Source organism: Polistes dominula, unplaced genomic scaffold, assembly GCF_049000335.1.
Source record: "Polistes dominula isolate Pdom_NZ unplaced genomic scaffold, Pdom_raw_medaka contig_22, whole genome shotgun sequence".
Lineage (NCBI taxonomy): Eukaryota > Metazoa > Arthropoda > Insecta > Hymenoptera > Vespidae > Polistes > Polistes dominula.
The window spans coordinates 119022-139360 of record NW_028300966.1 but is presented as its reverse complement, the minus strand read 5'-3'; the positions used below and the strand labels follow the sequence as shown (position 1 = coordinate 139360).

The 20339-nt window shown below is 36.9% G+C and overlaps 2 protein-coding genes across 6 annotated transcripts in view; both read right to left on the bottom strand.

The window, feature by feature from the left end:
- Positions 1 to 9186: 9186 nt before the first annotated feature.
- LOC107070645 (mutS protein homolog 5-like) lies at positions 9187 to 14200 on the bottom strand. 2 transcript variants are annotated; one of them, XM_089172933.1, is made up of 13 exons: positions 14040 to 14200; positions 13748 to 13910; positions 13150 to 13679; positions 12866 to 13036; positions 12568 to 12772; positions 12295 to 12496; positions 11991 to 12227; positions 11774 to 11912; positions 11206 to 11569; positions 10936 to 11148; positions 10727 to 10867; positions 10575 to 10639; positions 9187 to 10505 (listed from the first exon to the last, which is right to left on the bottom strand). In XM_089172933.1, exons 1-13 carry the CDS (start codon positions 14114 to 14116, stop codon positions 10394 to 10396), a joined length of 2619 nt encoding a protein of 872 aa, XP_089029059.1. In that variant the 5' UTR covers positions 14117 to 14200; the 3' UTR covers positions 9187 to 10393. The 2 variants fall into 2 exon arrangements, with proteins under 2 accessions (XP_089029059.1, XP_089029060.1); XM_089172934.1 differs by having other exon boundaries at positions 10323 to 10505; positions 10978 to 11148.
- Positions 14201 to 14546: 346 nt separating this feature from the next.
- Positions 14547 to 20339, bottom strand: part of LOC149032423 (uncharacterized) — a 32598-nt gene continuing 26805 nt past the window's right edge. For 2 of the 4 annotated variants that reach the window (XM_089172898.1, XM_089172899.1), the window contains exons 3-10: positions 19283 to 20243; positions 18580 to 19201; positions 18336 to 18507; positions 18120 to 18278; positions 16695 to 18040; positions 16217 to 16612; positions 15996 to 16124; positions 14547 to 15298 (exon numbers count right to left, since the gene is read on the bottom strand). In XM_089172898.1, coding sequence (XP_089029024.1) covers positions 15109 to 15298; positions 15996 to 16124; positions 16217 to 16612; positions 16695 to 18040; positions 18120 to 18278; positions 18336 to 18507; positions 18580 to 19201; positions 19283 to 20243 — 3975 coding nt within the window. In that variant the 3' untranslated portion in view covers positions 14547 to 15108. Of the gene's footprint in view, positions 15299 to 15349; positions 15654 to 15995; positions 16125 to 16216; positions 16613 to 16694; positions 18041 to 18119; positions 18279 to 18335; positions 18508 to 18579; positions 19202 to 19282; positions 20244 to 20339 lie in introns of those variants that run through there. The other 2 variants (XM_089172900.1, XM_089172901.1) reach the window with 2 other exon arrangements.

The window sequence follows — 20339 nt, the reverse complement described above, 5'->3', positions numbered from 1 at the left end:
ACCACCACCACAAACAACGACGACGACGACGACGACAACGAAAATAATAGTGGCGGGAGAATAGCAAGAGAAGCGTCATAACTTCGTCTCGTTCGCCCTGACATCGCTGGATCGACTGACAACATCCTCTGAGAGAGAGCTTGTTTTAATAAACGCATTTATTATGACGCTCGGGAAGTCATTTTTATAGTCCCCTCTTCGTCATCCCTTAAGTAAACAATTTCTCGACTCGACTCAACTCGATTCGACTCGATGAACTCGATCACGTTACGCGCTATCGAATCTTTCCTTCATACATACATGTAGTATACATGTATTATGATTATGTTCTCAAAAAAGTTCTATCACAATATCGACTTCATTCTGATGTATCCTAATTAATTCGAATGACAGAATAAGTTTCTCTTTTAGCAATTACGCTCGTTCATACTAATACAAATTATTTGAAAATCGATTAACATCAAGAAACACGTACATGTCCTCGTTTTGTCATCATCAAAGATGTATGTAATTCGTCGTCGATAAACTTCCTAATTGCCAGAGAAATTAGCTAAGCATCGTTAATAGAGTTCAACTGGGCTAAATACGAGAGCACATTCAAAATTCATTTACCATTACCATTTACCAGTGTACAGTCTGCTGCAGCGTCTCAACGACGACATCGATGTTTCTATGCAGCTTTTCCTATGCAGCTTTTCTATGCAGCTATCTATGAGGTACGAAATAACAAACTCATCTAGTATTCGTGATAGACAACAACTCGACTCTTGTGATGCGTGACTGTGCTCGATACACCCATATTTATTTACACTGCACTCGGAAGTCGAGCCGATTTTCTACGTGCCGCAGCCACAGCATACGGCGATCGTTATGCACCATTTTTTCTTTCTATTTTTTTTTTATTTACATCCGCCTTGATCTTCAATCCGATGGTTCGTGAAAAATTCGCTAAGAAATAACACGAGTTTCCGTTGAAATTTTAATCAAAGTATTTTACTCGCTTCCCGATTAAAAGGCACGTTTTAAAATAATCAGTTTGGGGGTCCACCACTACCCACCCGCTGGTCTACGGTCGTCTATCGAGCATCAAATTTAAGCGGTTATTTCCTGTCGCAGATCCATCGCGTGATAAAAAAAAAAAAAAACAAACGAACCATATCCACAGCGTCATTCTCAATTTACATTACCTTTAAGGGTTTATTCTTTTTCCTCAAGTTTAATATTAAAACTTATCGCGTTCTCGTTACCAAACTCGTATTCCTGCAGATTGGGAAAGAAAATGGCGTCGAGGCAAGACAAGGCAAGGCAAGGCAAGGCAAGGCAAACGTGATTGTCCCTGAATCTCTCGGGTCTCGTTAGCGGCATCGAAATCTTTCCTTATTCGGAATCGCGTGCCTTTTTTTAAAGGCCTTGACATTTATTTCTTTCTCGTCAAATTTGGTTACGCACACGAGGTCATCAATGGTTCTTCTTTTCCTTTTTACTTTTTTAATAGGAACATATAATAAATAGATTTGCTCTTAATTTATTGCAAATAGTACATGTTTTATCGTAAAGGTGACATGGTAAATGATTTCTTAAAATAGCTGACGGTGCAGTGAATTTAACTGCACTGAAATTGAATTCAATTAGTGACGCAAGACCGCCGCTTGCTTTTTCAGTCTTTGTAAGTGCAGTAGATTTCAACGCGTTATTTTAATGGACCATTTTTCTAACCGACTTTTCGCAACAATCAATTCACCTTGGAAGATAGCAAAATCTTTCTCTCATTTGCAATCACAAATCAATTGTTTATGAATCACGATGAGAAATAAAATAAATTGAATAAAGGAGATTAAAGAAAGAGTTAGCACAATAGGAGCGCAAAATTCAAAACAAATTGACGGAAGGAACTGGCAACGCCATCGTTCGTCAGTGTCAGTACTTACAATGTAAAAATCTCCAGCCGTTCACCAAGTGAGCAAAGCAAATTGAACTACATAACAGAGTTACAAGAATAATCCTGGCCTTTCTCTCAATTGATCGATACAAGCTTGTGTATGCTTGTTGGTTGACAATGGAAACGTTGTCACCTTCTCCTCATCAAAGTGCAACAAATAAATGAACACAACACGCTTAAATACCGATCGAGTTCAAGTTTGAAATTACCACTAGATAGCGCAACTGGAGGTGGAACTGTTTTACCATCGAATACAAAAAGTTTGTTGGATTCTCGCGACATCTACAAATGATTAATAACGGATCAACTGTTTGAAATGTCGTTGAGGTTAGATTACCAAATATGTCCGCGTTTTTCTACGCACACACGCGCGCTTACGCACGTGTAGAAATGCATATGTATATGCAGCAGAACATATGACATGTGCGGATATAGGTCTGTATCCGATAACCACGAGAGAACGCAAAGATATATTATGTCACTTTCGCGTGTAACTTTTTAAAATACGTATCAAGGGATTGCACGCGGCGAACTACCGCGAGTCGGTTTCAATCGATTCTCAAATTTATTGAAAATAAATGTAACATATATTCATTTCATAGGAATATTTCTTACTTGATGATATATGCGCACGTTGCTACGTGAGGAGTTAGGGATATTGATAGACGCTTATTTTACCACTTTTAAATCTATTTAGCTAAATTATTAATAATAATTTACATTGCATATTAATGCAATAACAAATAATATCCTTGTCAAAATAATCGTGAGATTGAAGAAATAATGAATTTCTTAATGAAATAAATTCAAATAAATTCAAATAAATTCAAATAAATTATTAAGGAGAACTGTTGTAACTGCGAAACAATGGGGCTTCTTTAGTAGAATAGACGGGTCATTTCACATCAACGGATGCTCGTTTCCACGCAAGGCGAGCGTTCGCCAACGCCATTTTGATGCTGTTTTATACTACACTTCTCTATGCTATGAGAAAATCACAAAATCATTTTCAAAAATATTCATCAGAGCAATCTAAATTCATTTGGAACCGACCAAAATTATAATTTGTCTTTATATAAAAGAAAGAACGTCATTTTATAGAAACTGCAATCAGTCAATCGTAAAAAAAAAAAAAAAAAAAAAACAAAAACAAATGCGCAAATAGAAAAGAAATCGAATTCTTTGTGGGCGATTCGCGATTAACACATCTGATGAAATAAAAAAATGGATATATACATATGATCACGATCGATTCTGCAATCGCACGATAGATCTCTGACAAGCGGCTTTATGAGTCACATATATAACAAAAAAAGACATGTTTCCTGCTTCCGAATATAAATTATTTCTATTTTGTTGTTGCATCTACTATTATACAAACTCATAGCAACGCGTGGCAAAGTGGCCATAAATGTTATATACACATTTTATTCTCATAATCAATAAATAATGCAATGTGTTGCTAGTGAAAAACGTCCAATGTAGGAATAAAAAATAATCTAGGATCTATCGATTCGCTATATGTACATATACACATATAAATTTCTCCTGCATAAATAGATTTCAGCTAAGCATGACTGCTAAAAAGAAAGAGAACGGTGACACAAAGTTTATTGAATTAAAAAAACTTCACTGTAATATCATACATAAAGAACAGAAAGACAATACACGAAACAAAGCACGTCAAAGTGACCGAAGCGGCCCAACTCGAAGAGACTTCGATCTTTTATTCTTTTGATGAGAGAGAAACTCTTGAAGAAGAGAACAATACACGTACAATATAATATGCCTGACATACGAGAAAGCTCACGTTTCGACTATCCAGAAAGTATACATACATATATACATATGTACGTGTTTTTCATAAATTAAATGCAGAGAGCTATGCGGAGAGCTATGCAGCAGTCGACGCTTTCTTTTCTTTTTCCCTGCGAATATTATATTAATAAATCGAGGATAAATTCTAAACATACCTAACATTAAAACATATAAAAGAGGTCTCAATTTTCAAACATCGCTAGACACAAAGGACTCGGAAGTGGCATGGGAAAACGAACGAGGAGAAAGATACAAAATACAAAATACAAGAGAGAAAAAATACAGAGATGGTGACGGTAAATGACGTAAGATAAGATAAGGTGAGGTTTGGTAAGTCAGGAGAGCCTCCTTATGGGCGTCCTTATATGGTTGCAGCGCCCACGTGCACAACTCGACAAGCTTGCAGCAGCAGCAGCAGCAGCAGCATACAAGCAATCCTTGCTTTCGGGCAAGGACTATGCGCGACTCTCTGGATTATTTTTTTCTTCCTTAGACATTCACATTAGACGTATACATGAAAAGGCGTAGCTTACATTCAACACGTTCCGTCTTTCTCAAATTCTATCCTCTCTCTCTAATGTCACACGTGAAAATATACGGAGACTGACTATATGCAAATTAGAATTACCTCTTTAGTCTAGTTATCGCACTTAATAAGACCGGAGATTTCGACAGGGTTTGAAAAAATTGACAATGAGTCACTTGAGATAAGATCGATATGTTTACTGGATGCAACGAAATATAACGCGATCAATGTGATTTAGTTCTACAAAGCGTGGGATTGAAAAAGAAAATCAAATGCAAAACGATTCGCGTGCAAATCGATGTAACATCTAAGCTAGCCAACTTAAATTCCGTTCTTTATCGCGCTTCTAAGATTGCAATTATGCAGATTCACGTATGTATCAACTTATCTCTCTACGGAGATGCTTGTATACATGGTGGTATTGTATGTATGCCACTTGTTGCATCGACGATATTCTATTTTCAAAGTAACATTTTATTTTGACCTATGCTTCATTGTTACTCGCATGTATTCGCAACATTAATTGGTCCATGAATTATTTGATATTAACGTCAAAAATCTGAATACGATATAATTTAGCAATTTATCTAGGGCGTGTCTTGAAGTTAACGTACTTGATCCAACTACATATACACTCACGCGTATTTAGGACTAGTTTTGTTCGTATTAATCGAGGCGCAACGTAATCTCGGATGAAGGCATTATCGCTATCATAATTATAATTATAATCATAATCATAATCATAATCACTATCGCTATCATTACTAGCACTTGCAGCGTTGTTACATTGAATTCGCACACGCGCCTAATTGACGAATACGCTCCACTTTCTTGAGCTTGGCCCATTCTTTCTTTCTTCTTACGTACAACACGTTGTGTTTATCTCTTCGATAGAAAAAAAATAGATTCAACACCAAGAAATCTATCTCTGTCTCTTTCTTTCTTTATTTCCCAATGATGAAAGTTACGATGACTCTTCATCTAAACTATTCTTAGATGATCTTTTACGGGTATATCAACTCTGTTGCTAGTGGTCTGTCCACTGTCGCTTAACCGAGCTCCAGATACCAGCGAGCGTTCAAAATAGAGCTTGTCCGAAAATAGACCTGCACTGTCCGTGAATGCCTCTTTTAATGCATAAGATAACAACAACAACAACAACAACAAGATCAATGAGCTGGATATAAAATTTCGCTACGAATCGTTGACGACAATACTCGAGAGAGTATTCTTTGAGATTCTCCTTCACTTCTTCTTCTACTTCTTTTCTTGAAAAAGAAGACAATTTTGCTGATGCTGCTGTTTGTATACCGATGGATGACTATCGATAAAGCTATACGTTGTTTCCATGGTATAAGGTGCATATAGACAAGTGTCATTCCTACCTACTTTTTACATCCCAACCTGTAAAAAGGATCGATCGTCAGTGTCATTCTATACAAGGATTGGTCTTTTTATTGATATCGATGTTTGCGTACGCGTTAACATGTGACTGCGAACGAGATTCGCAATCCTTTGTGCAATTTCAATGAAGCAAATCGAGCGAAACTAATTTTCGTTGGCGTTGCACTGTGTATATCCTCCTATCGATTATGCGACTCCCACGTATACCTATGTTTCTCTGTGTGTTTAATAAACCGCATATAGACGAATCTCGAATAATTCCAAATCATTACTATCACATTATCATAATCCTATTCTCTTGGCCTTAGTTGATTTGACTTTGAAATTTGATGGCGTTAATAGATGAACCGCAAGTTTTCATCAAATGTACGCTACTAACGGGTTAACCGTAATACTTGTTAAATGCCTGTAACTTGTCACGGCAATTGTGCGTCCGAAGTTGTGGAAAAATTAATTGGATGACCGTTAAGTTCGCTAACGAACCAAAACGTGTTCGTTATAAAGCCGTACGAAAAGATCCGTGTGTGTATCTTTGTGTGTATTATGATGTAACAAGATAGAGATCGTCTTATTGTTAGAAATACGTTTAGATTTATGCAATGTAAAGCATTTGAAACTTGTTTATGGCGACGACGATTCTACTCCTGTTTTTTCTCGATTGACCATGATTTCTTTCACCAAAGATACGAGATGATCTTGTTCCGGATAACCTCGGAAAAAGAATTCCATAATCAGAGTACTTAGCAAGGAGATTAGATTTAGTTAATTTGTTGGTTGTCTCCTTCAAATTGTAAGATCGTGAAAAGGAGCCGAAGGTAAGCTTTTTTTTAACAGAAATTTCTTCCTTTTTCGAAACTCGTCTCTCCAAAGTGCTCCGGTAAGAAGGAATTTTACTTCTTGTGCTATCTATTTGGAATCGAATATTGAACAAGCGTAGTTAGTAACCATGCACGATGTTTTACATGGATTCCTTTGCATGTGTGTTATATCCATCAGAGAGAAAGAGAGAATTCCCTTTCTTGGAAAACGATCTGACTCATTCGACGTTGAAGAACACAAGCAAGCAAGCAAGCAAGCAAGCAAGCAAAAGAAACCTTGCCGACGACCATCTAGTAATATACTTGTGTTTCTATTTCTGCATACATTTAACTATGAGTAAATCTCTCTGTGTATATAAACATTTCTAAAAGATACATTTCAAATTCGGAGTCCTGAGACATAAATATTCAGATAAACTAATTCTCGAGTGATAAGATTCCACTGATATGTTATAGTCAAGGACGAACAGAGACCTTACATAGTGGTGTTAGAATTAAACTCGACAATTTTTTGTATCCACCGTTAAGAGATATTACATAATTGAAACATAATAGTAAATAAAGTAAATCAAAGTCAAAGTATAAGTATGGAATTGCAGCGAATGAATCGTCGGCTTTAATGTTGGCATTCGAGCGTTCTCCGATCGATATATGCGAAATCGACCACCACCAGTACGTTGCGGTCCCGTGCAGGAAAGAATTCGCGTAGATATAGGATGATGTTGAATTTGGATCGGCATGAATTTATATTTACAAGTACAAGTTAGAATCTTTTGGAAAAAGAATCTTTGCGTGCTTGCAAATATTCGATGTACCTATCGTTAATTATCGATCGCACCTATACGTAGGACCTTACACAGGAGTAACGAGTAAATTGTAAACTTTAAACGAGGGGACCTGTAATGCATGACTCATACCACAAGCTGTTTTCTGCCAAGAGAAATAGAGAGAGAGAGAGAGAGAGAGAGAGAAAGAGAAAGAAACTCTCTTCTATACTGCGGCCAAGAATGCGGACATTTATCTTGAAGGAATATAAAATTTCCGATTTCCGAGAAGACAACTAAAAGTTATTCCGGTCTAACCAAGATAAATGGCTCGCTACAAACTTTGGGATGTCATCAAAATTTGAATATTATTATAAATATGGTTGCAAAGTGGTTAACAATGACACGAATTGGTGCCTATTATCATCGCTTTCATAGGCATTGAACAGAGTTTTTGTTACCGATAAAGTTTGCTACAACGAGATAACGAGCCAATTTACAAGTAGAGAAAGAAAACTAAATAGATAAAAAGCATATATTTGAATCGATCGTCATGCAAGTGTATGCAAAACCTTTTTCTTCCGTAAAATTTGGAACTTTTGTTTCCTGTCTATACGTTCGTCGTTTGATAATCATTGAGATAATCAAGTTTAAATAAGCGATTTCGATGAACATACAATCCTGGGTAAACAGTTACGAGCAGCACATTTTCAAGAGATCGATAACGAATACGTTATCATTTCTTGGAAAAAGAAAAAAAGAAAAAAAGAAAAAAAGAAAGCATTGTAACTCGTACGTAGAATTTTTGTTCGCGCCAATAAACAAGCGATGATGATGATGATGATATCTTCTTGTTGTCCCATTTCAAGAAATTCAACTCGATCTAAATGATAATAGATATTGCGATCCATCCTTTTCTATGTTGCATGTTAATATTTTTTCTCGTGTAAACGTTCCAAATTATAAAGCAGCTAGAGAATGAAAGATCGATGCTCGGCTAACGATGAAGGCTACGCCAAGGACACGAGATTCTATCGAAATACTTCTTTCGAATAGTGTATAGATGCGTGTGTAGAGATCTTCATCATTTGCCTATAAATTGACTTGAAATTTCTTCACAATTATAATTATTTCATACAATAGTTTGAGAGATTGAAAATAAACGTTAGAAAAAAGCTATATATAGTTAGTAGCAACGTCACACGGAACATGACCGTTACGATACTTTTGATTATCATGAATTTAAAAGTTTAGCGAGTAATGAAGACAAAAGAGAAGAGTGAAGTAAACAGAGAACAACATGGATTAGTAAATGAAAGATAGATGTTTATACCGGCGATTTGGGTACGAGAACATGTTCCGTTGTTCATCCGCGGTACAACCGCGGTACAACCACGGTACAACCACGGTACAACCGTCACAGTTTTCAAGTGATAATACGAGACGCTCGATAATTTAAAGAACGAGAGGGGGGCATAAAATAAGATGAAAAAATGCCAATATGGCGTCACACCCAACGGTCACGAGGAAATTAGTTGAAAAACTAAAGCAAATACTAATGCGAATTGTGTATGGGAACGCGAAGATTGGAAAAGAAACGATATAGAAGAGAACCGGTCATGAAGCTGATGTTGGAGAAGTAGAGAGAGCCCACGCGCGAAATATTTTAACGGTCGACTTCGCGAAGGGCTGCTCAAATCCTTATCGATACACCCGCTAGACAAATGGAAGGGGGGAGGGAGACCGTTCGCGGCAAATTTCACGCGCAAAAGATGATAAGAGGAGATGAAGGCTAGAATGCCGCGAAAATTTGAAAATTCTCTTTCTCTCTCTAACAACAGTCAGCAACGGTAAGGGTAAGGGTAAGGGTAAGGGTAAGGATAAAGACAAAAAAACAGAAGGACGACAATGCACTCACCGTCAGTTCTCTTGATGTTTATGCTATTGCCGGTTTCGATGTTGCACATGCCGCGGTCCATGGTCATTTAGTCCTTCGGCTGCATAAAAGATGACTTCTTTCCTTTTATTTCAAATTTCGACGTTCTTTTCCAAAATGGTAAGCTCGGATGATCCTCGGCGGTTAGAAAGGAGCCGTTTCTGCAAGGGTGTACGTTAGTTTCTGCCAACACACGTCGAGTTAACGAAAACGGTCGGAAATCGTCGAGAAAGACGTGAGAAAGACGTGGGAGAGAGAAAGAGAGATAGAGAGAGAGAGAGAGAGAGAGAGAGAGAGAAAGAAAGAGAGAGAGCAGCGGCGCTTGCGGTGGCGCCGATCGTAAAGACGATCGCGATGTTTCTTCAACTCGCTTGACGAATAAGAACGAATAAGAACGACGAGAGTCACTGTCTTCCTTTTCTTCTTCTTTCTCTTGTTCCTTTTGTTCCTTTGGTATCGTACCTACCGTTCCGTTCAAACGTAAAAAACAGGCGTCGTCTCTTTCACTCTCCCCGAGCAATGCACACGCCCGATTGTCGTTTCAAATATCCTTTCAAATGTCGGATCCGCACGCGGAACGTTTCGACAAGGATTAATCTCTTTTTCCTGCTTGCTTATTTGTCTTCCTTCTTCCTTTTTCTGATAATTTGATAGTACTCGTCGTCGGTTGACGCGACGACGATCATCAAGACGAGAGACGCTCTACACCACTAGTCGTCTTCGTTCTCGTCTTTTTCTCGACGACGTTAAAACGAAGCGCGCTAAAACGCCGATCGCGATAACTTTAAACGTACACAGAGATAACGGGTACACGCTTGAAATCGCCTTTACGAATCACATCCGGGGAAGGTACATTGAATCAAGCGAGAGACAGACGTTCACTTTTCTGCCGGGATACTGCCAGTGTTGTCCGTTATTGACAACGGAAAGATCGCGAGCGCCAGCTCGCGGTTGGCTGCTCGTGGTTGGCTGCTCGCCCTGAATTGCTCGAGTTGCCATCTACTGGAATCGTCTCTCAAACAACCATTTCCTAAGAGGCGCTTCAACTGCCATCTCTCAACTACAATTTGAAACTTTAACGCTAGCAACATTTGGCGGCAATTTTTCAATTCAAATATTACGTCGAAACGAAAAATAAAACATTTTATTTCGAGTGATTCAAATCAAATTCGAATATTTATATTTAATTTAGTAAAATTTGTTGGACGATGGTAATATCGCTTGGCGTACCCACGACTTGAGTTCTTCTATATCAAAATCAACATCTGGAACGACTACTTTCTCGATGATATGTTTTACCCTAAAATTATAATAATAAAATAAAAGATTATACGATCTCGTGCGTTTAGGGATATGGGGTTGGACTTACGTATCTTTTCGTTGAACTTCGGGTATACGCGAAGGAAGAGTTCCCTGTTTTAAGTTCTTAAAGACCTATATTAATGAAAACAATTCAAAAGACGCGAATGTTTAAGATATATATATATATATATAATAAAATTTTGCCAAGATTAAAAATACCTCCAAGCTGCGCTTTATAAGCTGTTCGTTAAGACCAGCACTTTTCGCTACGGAATGCGCAAAACTGCAAGTAGTATTTCCAACTACTAAACGATAAAGAAATGCAAGAGATTCGTCCTCGTTTGTTATGAATTCAAAAGTCTGGAAACAATAAACTAGATTTAATACAGTGTTCTGACAAATGAACGAATTGGAAATGATTAAAGTACTTGAGCTTCAATCATCGAATTTTCAAGCAACAATTCTGTTACGCGATGAATATGAGTTGCAGCGAATACATGAGGACAATAAATGGCTCTTTCCGCGAAGCTATCTAGAACGGCAGTCAGTAATGAAAGACCATTTATCTCTGATGTGCCTTTGCCAAATTCGTCGATTATTATGAGTGAATTTGGGGTAGACGCATACAAGGCCATATTTATCTGTAAATAAATGATTGTTATGAATTTATTCGGTTCGTTTGTAACGAAATGTGTTACCTGTCGAAGACTTTGCAAAAATGCACTCGCATCTAACGAAATACTATCTATAGTAACAATTTGTGTTAATATATGAGTCATAACACCAATGGTCGCAGATTTAGCAGGTACAAAACAACCGATATGAGCCATGAACACTATAAGTGCCACCTGCTTAAGATATATACTCTTTCCGCAAGAGTTCGGACCGGTTATAATTTTGACAAGGCTTTTCCCTTGTCCAGAATAAATATCGTTCGGTACATATGTGGTATGAAATTCTTGTAAAGGATGTCGTCCTTGTTTCACAGCTATAACTTGCGACATGACCACATTTGGTCTCACGTAATTATGATTCCGTGCCACTTGGGAGAAGGATAGCAATCTGCCGGAAGAGAAAGAAATTTTCTAATGATAGACCATACACCCGGCTGTCGTGTTTCTACAATTATCATCCAACCGATAGAGAACGCATTTTTTATCTATTATTTTTTATCTGACGTAAGTCGCCATGTTAAAAAGCTGACGTGAAAATTATGCGATGTCATTCGACCTTTATTTCTATTATATCAAAATTATATCTACTCACGTGTCTAATTCTGCACACAGTTGTATTGCAACTAATATAGAATTTGCATGTTTGTTTATATAGCGTACCAATTTTAACATAATTTCACTTTGTCGTTTCGTTATTTTCGACATGATATCTCCTATGCTATTGTCTAATTCTATAATTATTATAATTCAACAAGATAAAACACATTTAAGTAAAGCGATTCATTGTAGTATGATTTTGTATCACGAACCTCTAGCACAAGGACTCTTATAATAATGTACACCGTTTATCGTAAATTTAAATTCTAAACCAGGAATATCATCTGCCTCGGGTGGAGTACGTTCCCATTGTTTTATAGCCAATACGTAACCGATATTTGGTAGATAAACCATATTACAACTTGTAACAGATGTGGGAAGATTATCTTGCATATCTTTTTCTCCCATTTTTGTTAAAAGTTGAGGTAACGCGTATTTTCGATTACGTACTACAAAAGTTTAAATATAATGATAAAGTTGAAACACAAGTAGAATTAAAAAGAAAAATAAACTTACGCTCGTCTAATTGAGGATCAACGTCGGATCTAACAACAAATGTATTCTCACGTTTGCTCGCTTCAAAATCAACAATTAATTCAATGAAATATTTCACGTAATGCATTTCATCCGTAATAGTGTTAACTATTTTTCTGAATAATTCTATCTTGTCGTCATAATTCTCGCAGATATACGCGATGTAAATTATGTTAGTAACAGTCTACAAAAAATATATACTTTAGTTATTATGTTAATTGTTTCAATTAAAAATTCCGAAATAGGAAGACAAACTTTATGCAATCTTTGCCAATCCGAAGCTCTCGCTCGTGGGCCTAAATAACGACTAAGTATTGCATTTGTTAAACGATAAATATCTTTCAAACAAGTTGTTAAATTTTCAACGACACTGTGATTTGTTGGGTCCAAGAAAAAGTCTATCGCGTCGAATCTTTGATTGAGTACTACGATGTCTCTTGTTGGATGCCGAATTGTTTTCCTATGATGATTAATAAATAAATAAATAAATAAATAAATCAGTTGATATCTCCTATAAGAGAAAAATATATATATTTAAAATATTAATACCAACCATAAAAATTGTACACCTGGCCTCGACTGACAACAATTTAATAATGCAAATAAGCTACCACTTTGCATTTTTGTAGACGCATTACCGAATTTAAAGAAACTTGGATGATATTTTGTTTGAACGATATTTAATGCTTTGTAAGAGTCATCGTCGATCATTACAAGCTTTTCCCTTTAGAAGGAAAAATAAAAATGTCATTGTTGTTGTTATCTAACAATATATCTTAAAATATAACTAAAACTTTAGTTAAATAATTGGGTCGAATAAAATAAGAAGACACTTACAAAGTAATGCAATTCAAGGAGATAAAAGATGCTTTGCCAGAAGGAGCTAGAGTAATAGTATTCCAATGTTTATCGATAAATTTTAAAAGTAATCCTAAAGCATAGATCATCGCATGAGCTTTAAAATCAAGCAAAGCATTTAAAAATGTAACTCTTTCATTATTGTCAGCATCTTTCGGTTCTGAATTGAGTTTTAGACATCGAACTCTGTGATAACAAGTTTCGTAACTATTTTCTTTTTTTGCTAAAGCCTTAAAAATCGTTTGAATGGATTTATCGCTCGAGCTAGAACTTTCATTATCCTCTGCGGTATCCACCATAACGAGCTTTTTTATACAATTAAGAAAATCGTCGGATATTCCAAGTATCGTGATAATGTAATGTGGTTGACATTGTTTAAAAATTGTCTTTGTAATATTAAAATTAACAGTGTCATCATGAGTATCTTCCATTACAAATAACTCTGACGTTACGATATTGTAATAAGCTGCACCCAAACGATTATTCACCCACATCAAAGATAAAATGATCTAACAAAAGCATTAATTTTGTGTATGTTGTAGAAACAATTGAAATATAAACAATAATAGATACTTGCCTCATCTCTATTTTCTAAATCTTCTAAACGTTTTGCATTACTAGTGCTACTTTGTCCAGTCGGTAAATTTCCCGTAAAAGATTCCTGTATTATTTTTTCTCTCGATTCAGAATCCTCCTCGTCGCTGGTCTCTTCAAATAACATTGCCTCGAATTCTGATTGTCTTCATAAGAATAAGAATATTTATATCATAATTGTCATTTCAAAGAAAAAAGAAGCAATATAGTTTTACCGGTTTGAAAATTTGTGCGGTAGAAATGAATTTGAAAAGAGACAAATTATTCATACATACATGACATGATCTTCTAATTTTTTAATAGTATTTGTTCTTTCAGAAGAAGTCGTTTCTTTATCATTTTCGTACTCCATATTATTAAAAAGATTGATTTATTTTTAATACAACAATACTGCTGATTGCCGTTAATTATCCTCGATTATACGAATAAGTAGTAATATCTACTACTCGAGTCAGTTAAAAAAAAAAGAGTCTATAATAAAATTTAATATGTTTACATTTAGATATAACTGTGCATGTATTAATGTTTACATAATTAATTATTTGTCAGTTCATAATTAATAGAATGGCATATCAAGATTAATGTACAATTTAAAAGTGTTAATAAATACATCATTTAATCTTGATAGTACTTTTGATATTGTCTACGTAATGGCGCCAAAATTTGAAATCGAATGTCTATATTAAATAAAATGTTTGTAAGTAAATAATATTTAATACTTACGTTAAATAATTACATCTACCAGTGTGCATAGTTAAATTTATGCGAATAAGAAAGACATCTTTATAACAATATAATTATTTAATCGAATACAATTCATTAGTATAAATTTGTTGAACATGTTATCTGTACATAATTACAAAATATGGACCCTAAACCATTTGGAATAGTTTATTTGATGTAACTATTATTCCGGCACACAGTTTTGTTGGAGTGCATTCATTTATAATGCAATAAGGTATTTACCATATGCTAATAATCTTTGATTCGTTGTTGTACTTATCACACTATCATATCTTAAGATTATATACTAAACGAGTGTATCAAGAATTACATGGAACACATTTGGTTAGGAGAGTTAGATCATGTTATTTGTTACACGATAAATTATTATTTGACATTAGTTACTCGTATGAATTGAATATTGTTTTAAAAATAGCATCTCTCTCTCTCTCTCTCTCTCTCTCTCTCTCTCTCTCTCTCTCTCTCTCTTCTCTTTATAAAATACATTTTTCTTTTAAATTAAATCTCATATAACCTAGTTTCTTGTTTATTCTATAAATTGTGATTGTAGATATTTCCAAAAATATTGAATTTTTCATTTTGTACGAAAGTTTGTATTATTTAACTTGGAATGGGCTGGGGTGGTGGTTGAGGGTTAAAAGAAATTGGTCGATAGCTCTTCTCCCTCACGAAAGGTTGAATTCCGTTTATTGTAAAGCCATTAATGGGATTTCGTTGTTGCTTGATTGGTTCCACTGGACTTTCATCCTCCGAACTGACAGCTTCCTCGCTTCGTTCTGGGCTAGCCGACCTATTTAACGTTTTCTCACTCTTTTCACTTTTGTCTTCGATTCTGACATACATGCATCATTTATATTTTCTTTGTGCCCTATGTACCTCTCCCTTCGAGAAACTTTCGTATAATCGTAAGCTACATCATAATTAATGAAGATCCCAATCAAGGTCCCAATGATCCATCTATGTATTATTATTTATATAGGCAGGCACACCTTTTTCTAGCCCAATACGTAAATTATTTATAAGCACGTACAACAGCGTGATGCATTTGTTTTGTTTTATTTTGTTTTGTTTTGTTTTGTTTTAATCAAAGCGTTGTTAAATGACTAGAAGTGTTAAATCTACTTACTTTACTTTCATTTTAAAACCTGCATGGAATCAAAATCAAAAGCCAAACATTAGTAGGAGCTCTCGTTGCGAATAATTTATACGTTTTTAATATATCAGTGTTATATGCTTTTTCAATAATAAAAGATAAAATGTTATATGAGCGTAAGATGAGGTCATGCAGCATGCTGCTGGGCATAGTATTTTAGATGTTTAAGATAATCGATAATAGAATTTAGAAATGAAATCGTCTATTCAAAGAATCTTCTTAGATCCATTCCAACGTTCTACTTATTCGCCTATTTGATCAACTGAAAGATTATCGATGCTACCTAACCAGTATTTAAGCATGGAGAAAAGACAGGAGACTGGCTCGAACATACCTAGAACGTAGAGGTTTTCCTTTGCCACCTGTTTGTCTAGAATGTGGCCTGGTATTTGGTTGCGATAATTCACTATCGCTGCTAGCTAAGGATGACCTCGCTGCAACGGCGCCGTGAGCGAAATCCTTTCTATTATACGGAACATTTGTTAAATGCGTTTTACAATTCATTTTTCTTAATAGCAAGAAATTCATATTAATCGCTTAAACAACAGCTGTTACCTGTAATTATCAGATCTAGGAGTTGAATTTAGATTCGTAGCTTTTTCACGACCGTGGGGGGCATTTGCATCGACAAATACTGCAGAACTTTTGGGAATATCGCAAATGACTTTTGGATGTACGGTAGTCTGTTTGTACTCTAAATGTGATGAATTTTCCGGTGTCCAAGCGTAATATTTCGGTCGATAATCTTTGTATTCTCTTTGCTGTTGTTGCCTTGATTCAGAACTAGTTGCTCTTTTTCTATGATGTTCGTCACTGCTAACGCTATTCTTACGATTCGCCGTTAGGGTACCACCAAGTGGAGCAGATGTTGGTGACGAGGCTGACGATGACGGTGCACCATCGGGATCAGCTCGAGACAACTGTGACGTGTCCCAAGCTGAAGGCAAACTACTGTAAATCGAAGCGTTTTAAATAGAAAATCAAGTATGTAACTTGTACGTTGCGTATAAATATTAAGTCATCTAATTTCTACCTGAGATGTTCGTCCATATTATATAATCGAAGTTGCTGTCTAATATTCGCTTTCTCTCTTGCCCGTTTCCGTTGAAATTCTTCCTCAACTTTCCTCATAGCTTCGAGCTCTCCTTTTCGCTGATGCTCTTTAGCTTCAGCTTCGCGAGATAATTTCTCGGCTAGCCTACGTCTCTCGATTTGTCTAACAGTTGATTGAAACGTAAATCGTTTACCTTTAGAAATATTTTTCATTGGTGCTTTGATTTCGGAAGAAGATTCTTTATTGTCTTGCACATTCTGTGATTGTTCAATGATAGGCGAGGTGCTTCTCTGTTTCATCTCAGACACATTTTCGCAGGACTTTGAAAAATTGGAAAATTTATTATGCGAATTCATACTTTTCTCAGCGAGAAAACATCTCTCCCCATAGGATTTCAAATGTTTTGACTTTCGTGATTTTTCCTCGATCGTGGAAGACTTTTTCAGATCATCAACGATATTCTTTTTATACTTCAACGCGGAATTAGCAAAATTATGATTTTTTAAAGGACCATTGCTCTTATAATTCAAATGTTGTGCTTGATAATTAGTATCGTTGGCTTCTGGTAGATACATGACATGACCACCGGAAGCTAAATAAGAAAAAGACGGAGGTTTCATGATTGCAGGGAAGTCGTTTCTATTTTCAGGATCTTCTTGATCATCGTCTTCGTCGTCGTCGTCGTCGTCATCGTCATCGTCGTCGCCATCAATGTCATCGTCATCGCCATCGCCATCGATGTCTTCATCGTCGAAGTCTTGTTTCCATCCAGAAGGCGAGGATCGAGTCACGTCCGTAATTTGATTGAGTTGCAAGGAGGTTGGTGCACTACTGGACAATAGCCAATTGTCATCGAGCACGTCGCCAGAACGTTTCTTTTCGAGATCCAACGGACCGAGACCGAATGCTCCTGACATCGTTCTCTTTAACTTTTGCAGTGAATTGAACGCGGATCCTTCTTTATTACCCTTCGTTTCGGGATTATAAAGATACATCATCCTATTGTCGTCGCGTGGCAAAGAGAGAGAGAACACGTGAGCTTTCGGTGTAAATTTCATTGGCGTCGGAATCGGAGGTGGAGAATCTACGCCAGCATCGCTGCTCGATTCTTCGCCTAAATCTTGTTGAGGAGTCCATGCGGGTGGTCTCGTTGCCGATGTTTTTATTCTGTTCATCGTACTAACGTCTAAAGAATCGTCGTTGCCAGCTCCAGCGTCTCCGGATATACCCGAATCCCCTGATTTATCGTGCGAGCTTCGAGGTCCCAAAGCTATCAATGGTGGAGGTGGCCTCGACAAACGTTCGATCTTTTCTTCAAACATGACCTGCAATTTACATTGTTTACAAAATTATTCAACGTTCGATCGTTTCTTCCTTCCTATTAGAAAGTTCTAGTTCACTTACAGGAATCTCTTCGCTAGCGGTACTCATCGTTGGACCGGGCGCTTCTAACGCGGACAATAATCTCCATGCTGCTGAAGGAGAAAATCTCGGTATTTCTAATTGCTTTTTTGGAAGCGTAGGTCGAAGTTTAAGCGAAATATCTTCTGGTCCGTTTTTTATCTGAAAGAACAGTTTATCAAATCGTCGTTCAATTTGTCAATGCTCGTTAAAACTTACTTCGTCACGGTCGTCCATCAAATATTCGTTCGACTTGTTGATTTCTCTAATTTGTAGTCTCGATTGGATTTGCTGCATTTGTTGGTCCACGCTATTTCGCGATTCTTTGGATAAGGCCTCACCCATGCCAAAATAAAAGGTCTTTGGCGTTGACTTTTCTGTACGCGGTAATCTGCAAAGTACAATTCCTATTGTAGATTTGATATTTTAGAACAAATATGAAGATTCATGGCAATGATCTTACATGTGCCAGTTCTCGACTGGTTCCTTCGTGTTCGATATTTTCATGAGCTTATCTTTGGCATTTGGATCTATTTTTTGTATCAGCACTTCACCATCGGACCATCTTTTGTCAATGTTCTTCGAGTCATTCGTTTTGGTGTCTCTTTTACACCACTTGGGATCTGAATTTTCTTTATCTCCTCTCTTATGTTCCTGTCGTTCTGGTGTACTTTCTCTACCAGATCCTTGTCCTCGAACATCAAACTTATCTTTGCTGCGATGTCTAATTGGACTCTCCGATCTGGTCCTTCCAATATCGACGACATCCTCAAATTTTCGATTGTTCGATAAATCGCTCGATTTGCGATAATCCTCCAAATCTCTTCTTTGCTTGTCCGAAAATCTTTCCTCTATAGAACGTCCAAGCGTATCGAGCCTATCTTTTAATGACTTTCTACCTTGTTTCGTAGGTTCGTCTTCGACGCTCCTCTTTTTATTAACTACTCCATTATCCTCTCGTTGTTCCTTGTTCGTCCTCCGCGCATCATTCTTACGATTCTCGCACGAGGTTGTCTTGTTTTCCATTCGATTACATTTCTCCACTATAAGTCTCCTCTCCTCGTTCATGCGCGAAATGATTCTATCTGAAAGGATCGAAATATTATAATATTCGTATATTAAATATATATGTATATAATTTCATTTATAAATAAAGATATATGTACCTTCGACAGTTCGTTCCTCGATAGTCGTTGTTTTCGAATTTCTTTTCTCTGTCTTTTTTTGTTCCTCGTTGATCAACTTTTCTTTCGTACTCTTTGAAAGCTCTACATTCTTACGCTCTAAGGACGCGGACGCGACATTGGAGAAATCATGCTGACCGGTCGACTTCCTGCCACAGTTCAACTTATTTCTCACTTTCCTAGCTACTTGCATCAGTTCCGCTTGGAACTCAGGGCTGCTCATACTCCTTTGAAGCGTGTTTTTTCCATCGAATCTTTTCGAACGTCTCAACTCGTCCCTGCACCATTGATCTTGTTGTTGTTGTTGCTGCTGCTGCTGCTGCTGCTGCTGTGGCGGCTGTGGCTGCGGCTGTTGATCCTGTTCCCGCCAGGATGGCCTTTTATTATTTTCGCGTTCGTTCCTCCATCTTCTTTCGTTTTCGAGGGCTGCCTCGTTATTACGTTCTTGGTGGGATTGGGTAGACGACGAGTTGGACATCCAATTGATCTGTGCCCTTTTCGTTTCCGCTCTTGTTTTAAAAAGCCGTGACTTTCTGGGTGGCGGCTGAACTTCTTCCTCGTGTTTACAACGACCATCCTGGCCAAGTTCCCATTTGTAAGAATCGGGCGAGGAACCGTCAGCCATAACATTACCAGGTGGTGCTGGCGCTTTGTACTTTTTCTTGCCTTTATATCGACTCTCCCGTTCTTTAGAATCTCTTTCGGGATAATAACCGGTACAATGACGACGTTCTAAACCGTGTCGTTGCCTACTTGTCGTATTGGACCGTTCCGTTGGAGAATACCTCAAGTCTGGCTCACTACCAAATCTTTTCAATTCTTGCATTTCATTTTCCATACAATGAGTATCACTTTGATAATGACAACAGTGATGATCGGACTTGCGTGATCTAGATATGCCGATGTTTGATGCCGAAGTACTTCTACTACGAAAGACCCCTTGCTAAATAGAGAAAGGGTCAATACATATTTATTAGATACTATCGATTCCAAATTCTTGAAATGAAATCGAGTATGCGTTTAATTCAACTATCACGTA

What these genes read in the sequence shown, in the direction of transcription:
- LOC107070645 (XM_089172933.1), bottom strand. Translation starts at nt 14,116, where the DNA reads ATGGAGTACGAAAATGATAAAGAAACGACTTCTTCTGAAAGAACAAAT. An exon ending in AAATTAGAAGATCATGTCAT is followed by an intron (nt 13,911 to 14,039) that starts GTATGTATGAAT and finishes ATTCTTATGAAG; the next exon opens with ACAATCAGAATTCGAGGCAA. An exon ending in GAAGTTCAACGAAAAGATAC is followed by an intron (nt 10,506 to 10,574) that starts GTAAGTCCAACC and finishes TTATAATTTTAG; the next exon opens with GGTAAAACATATCATCGAGA.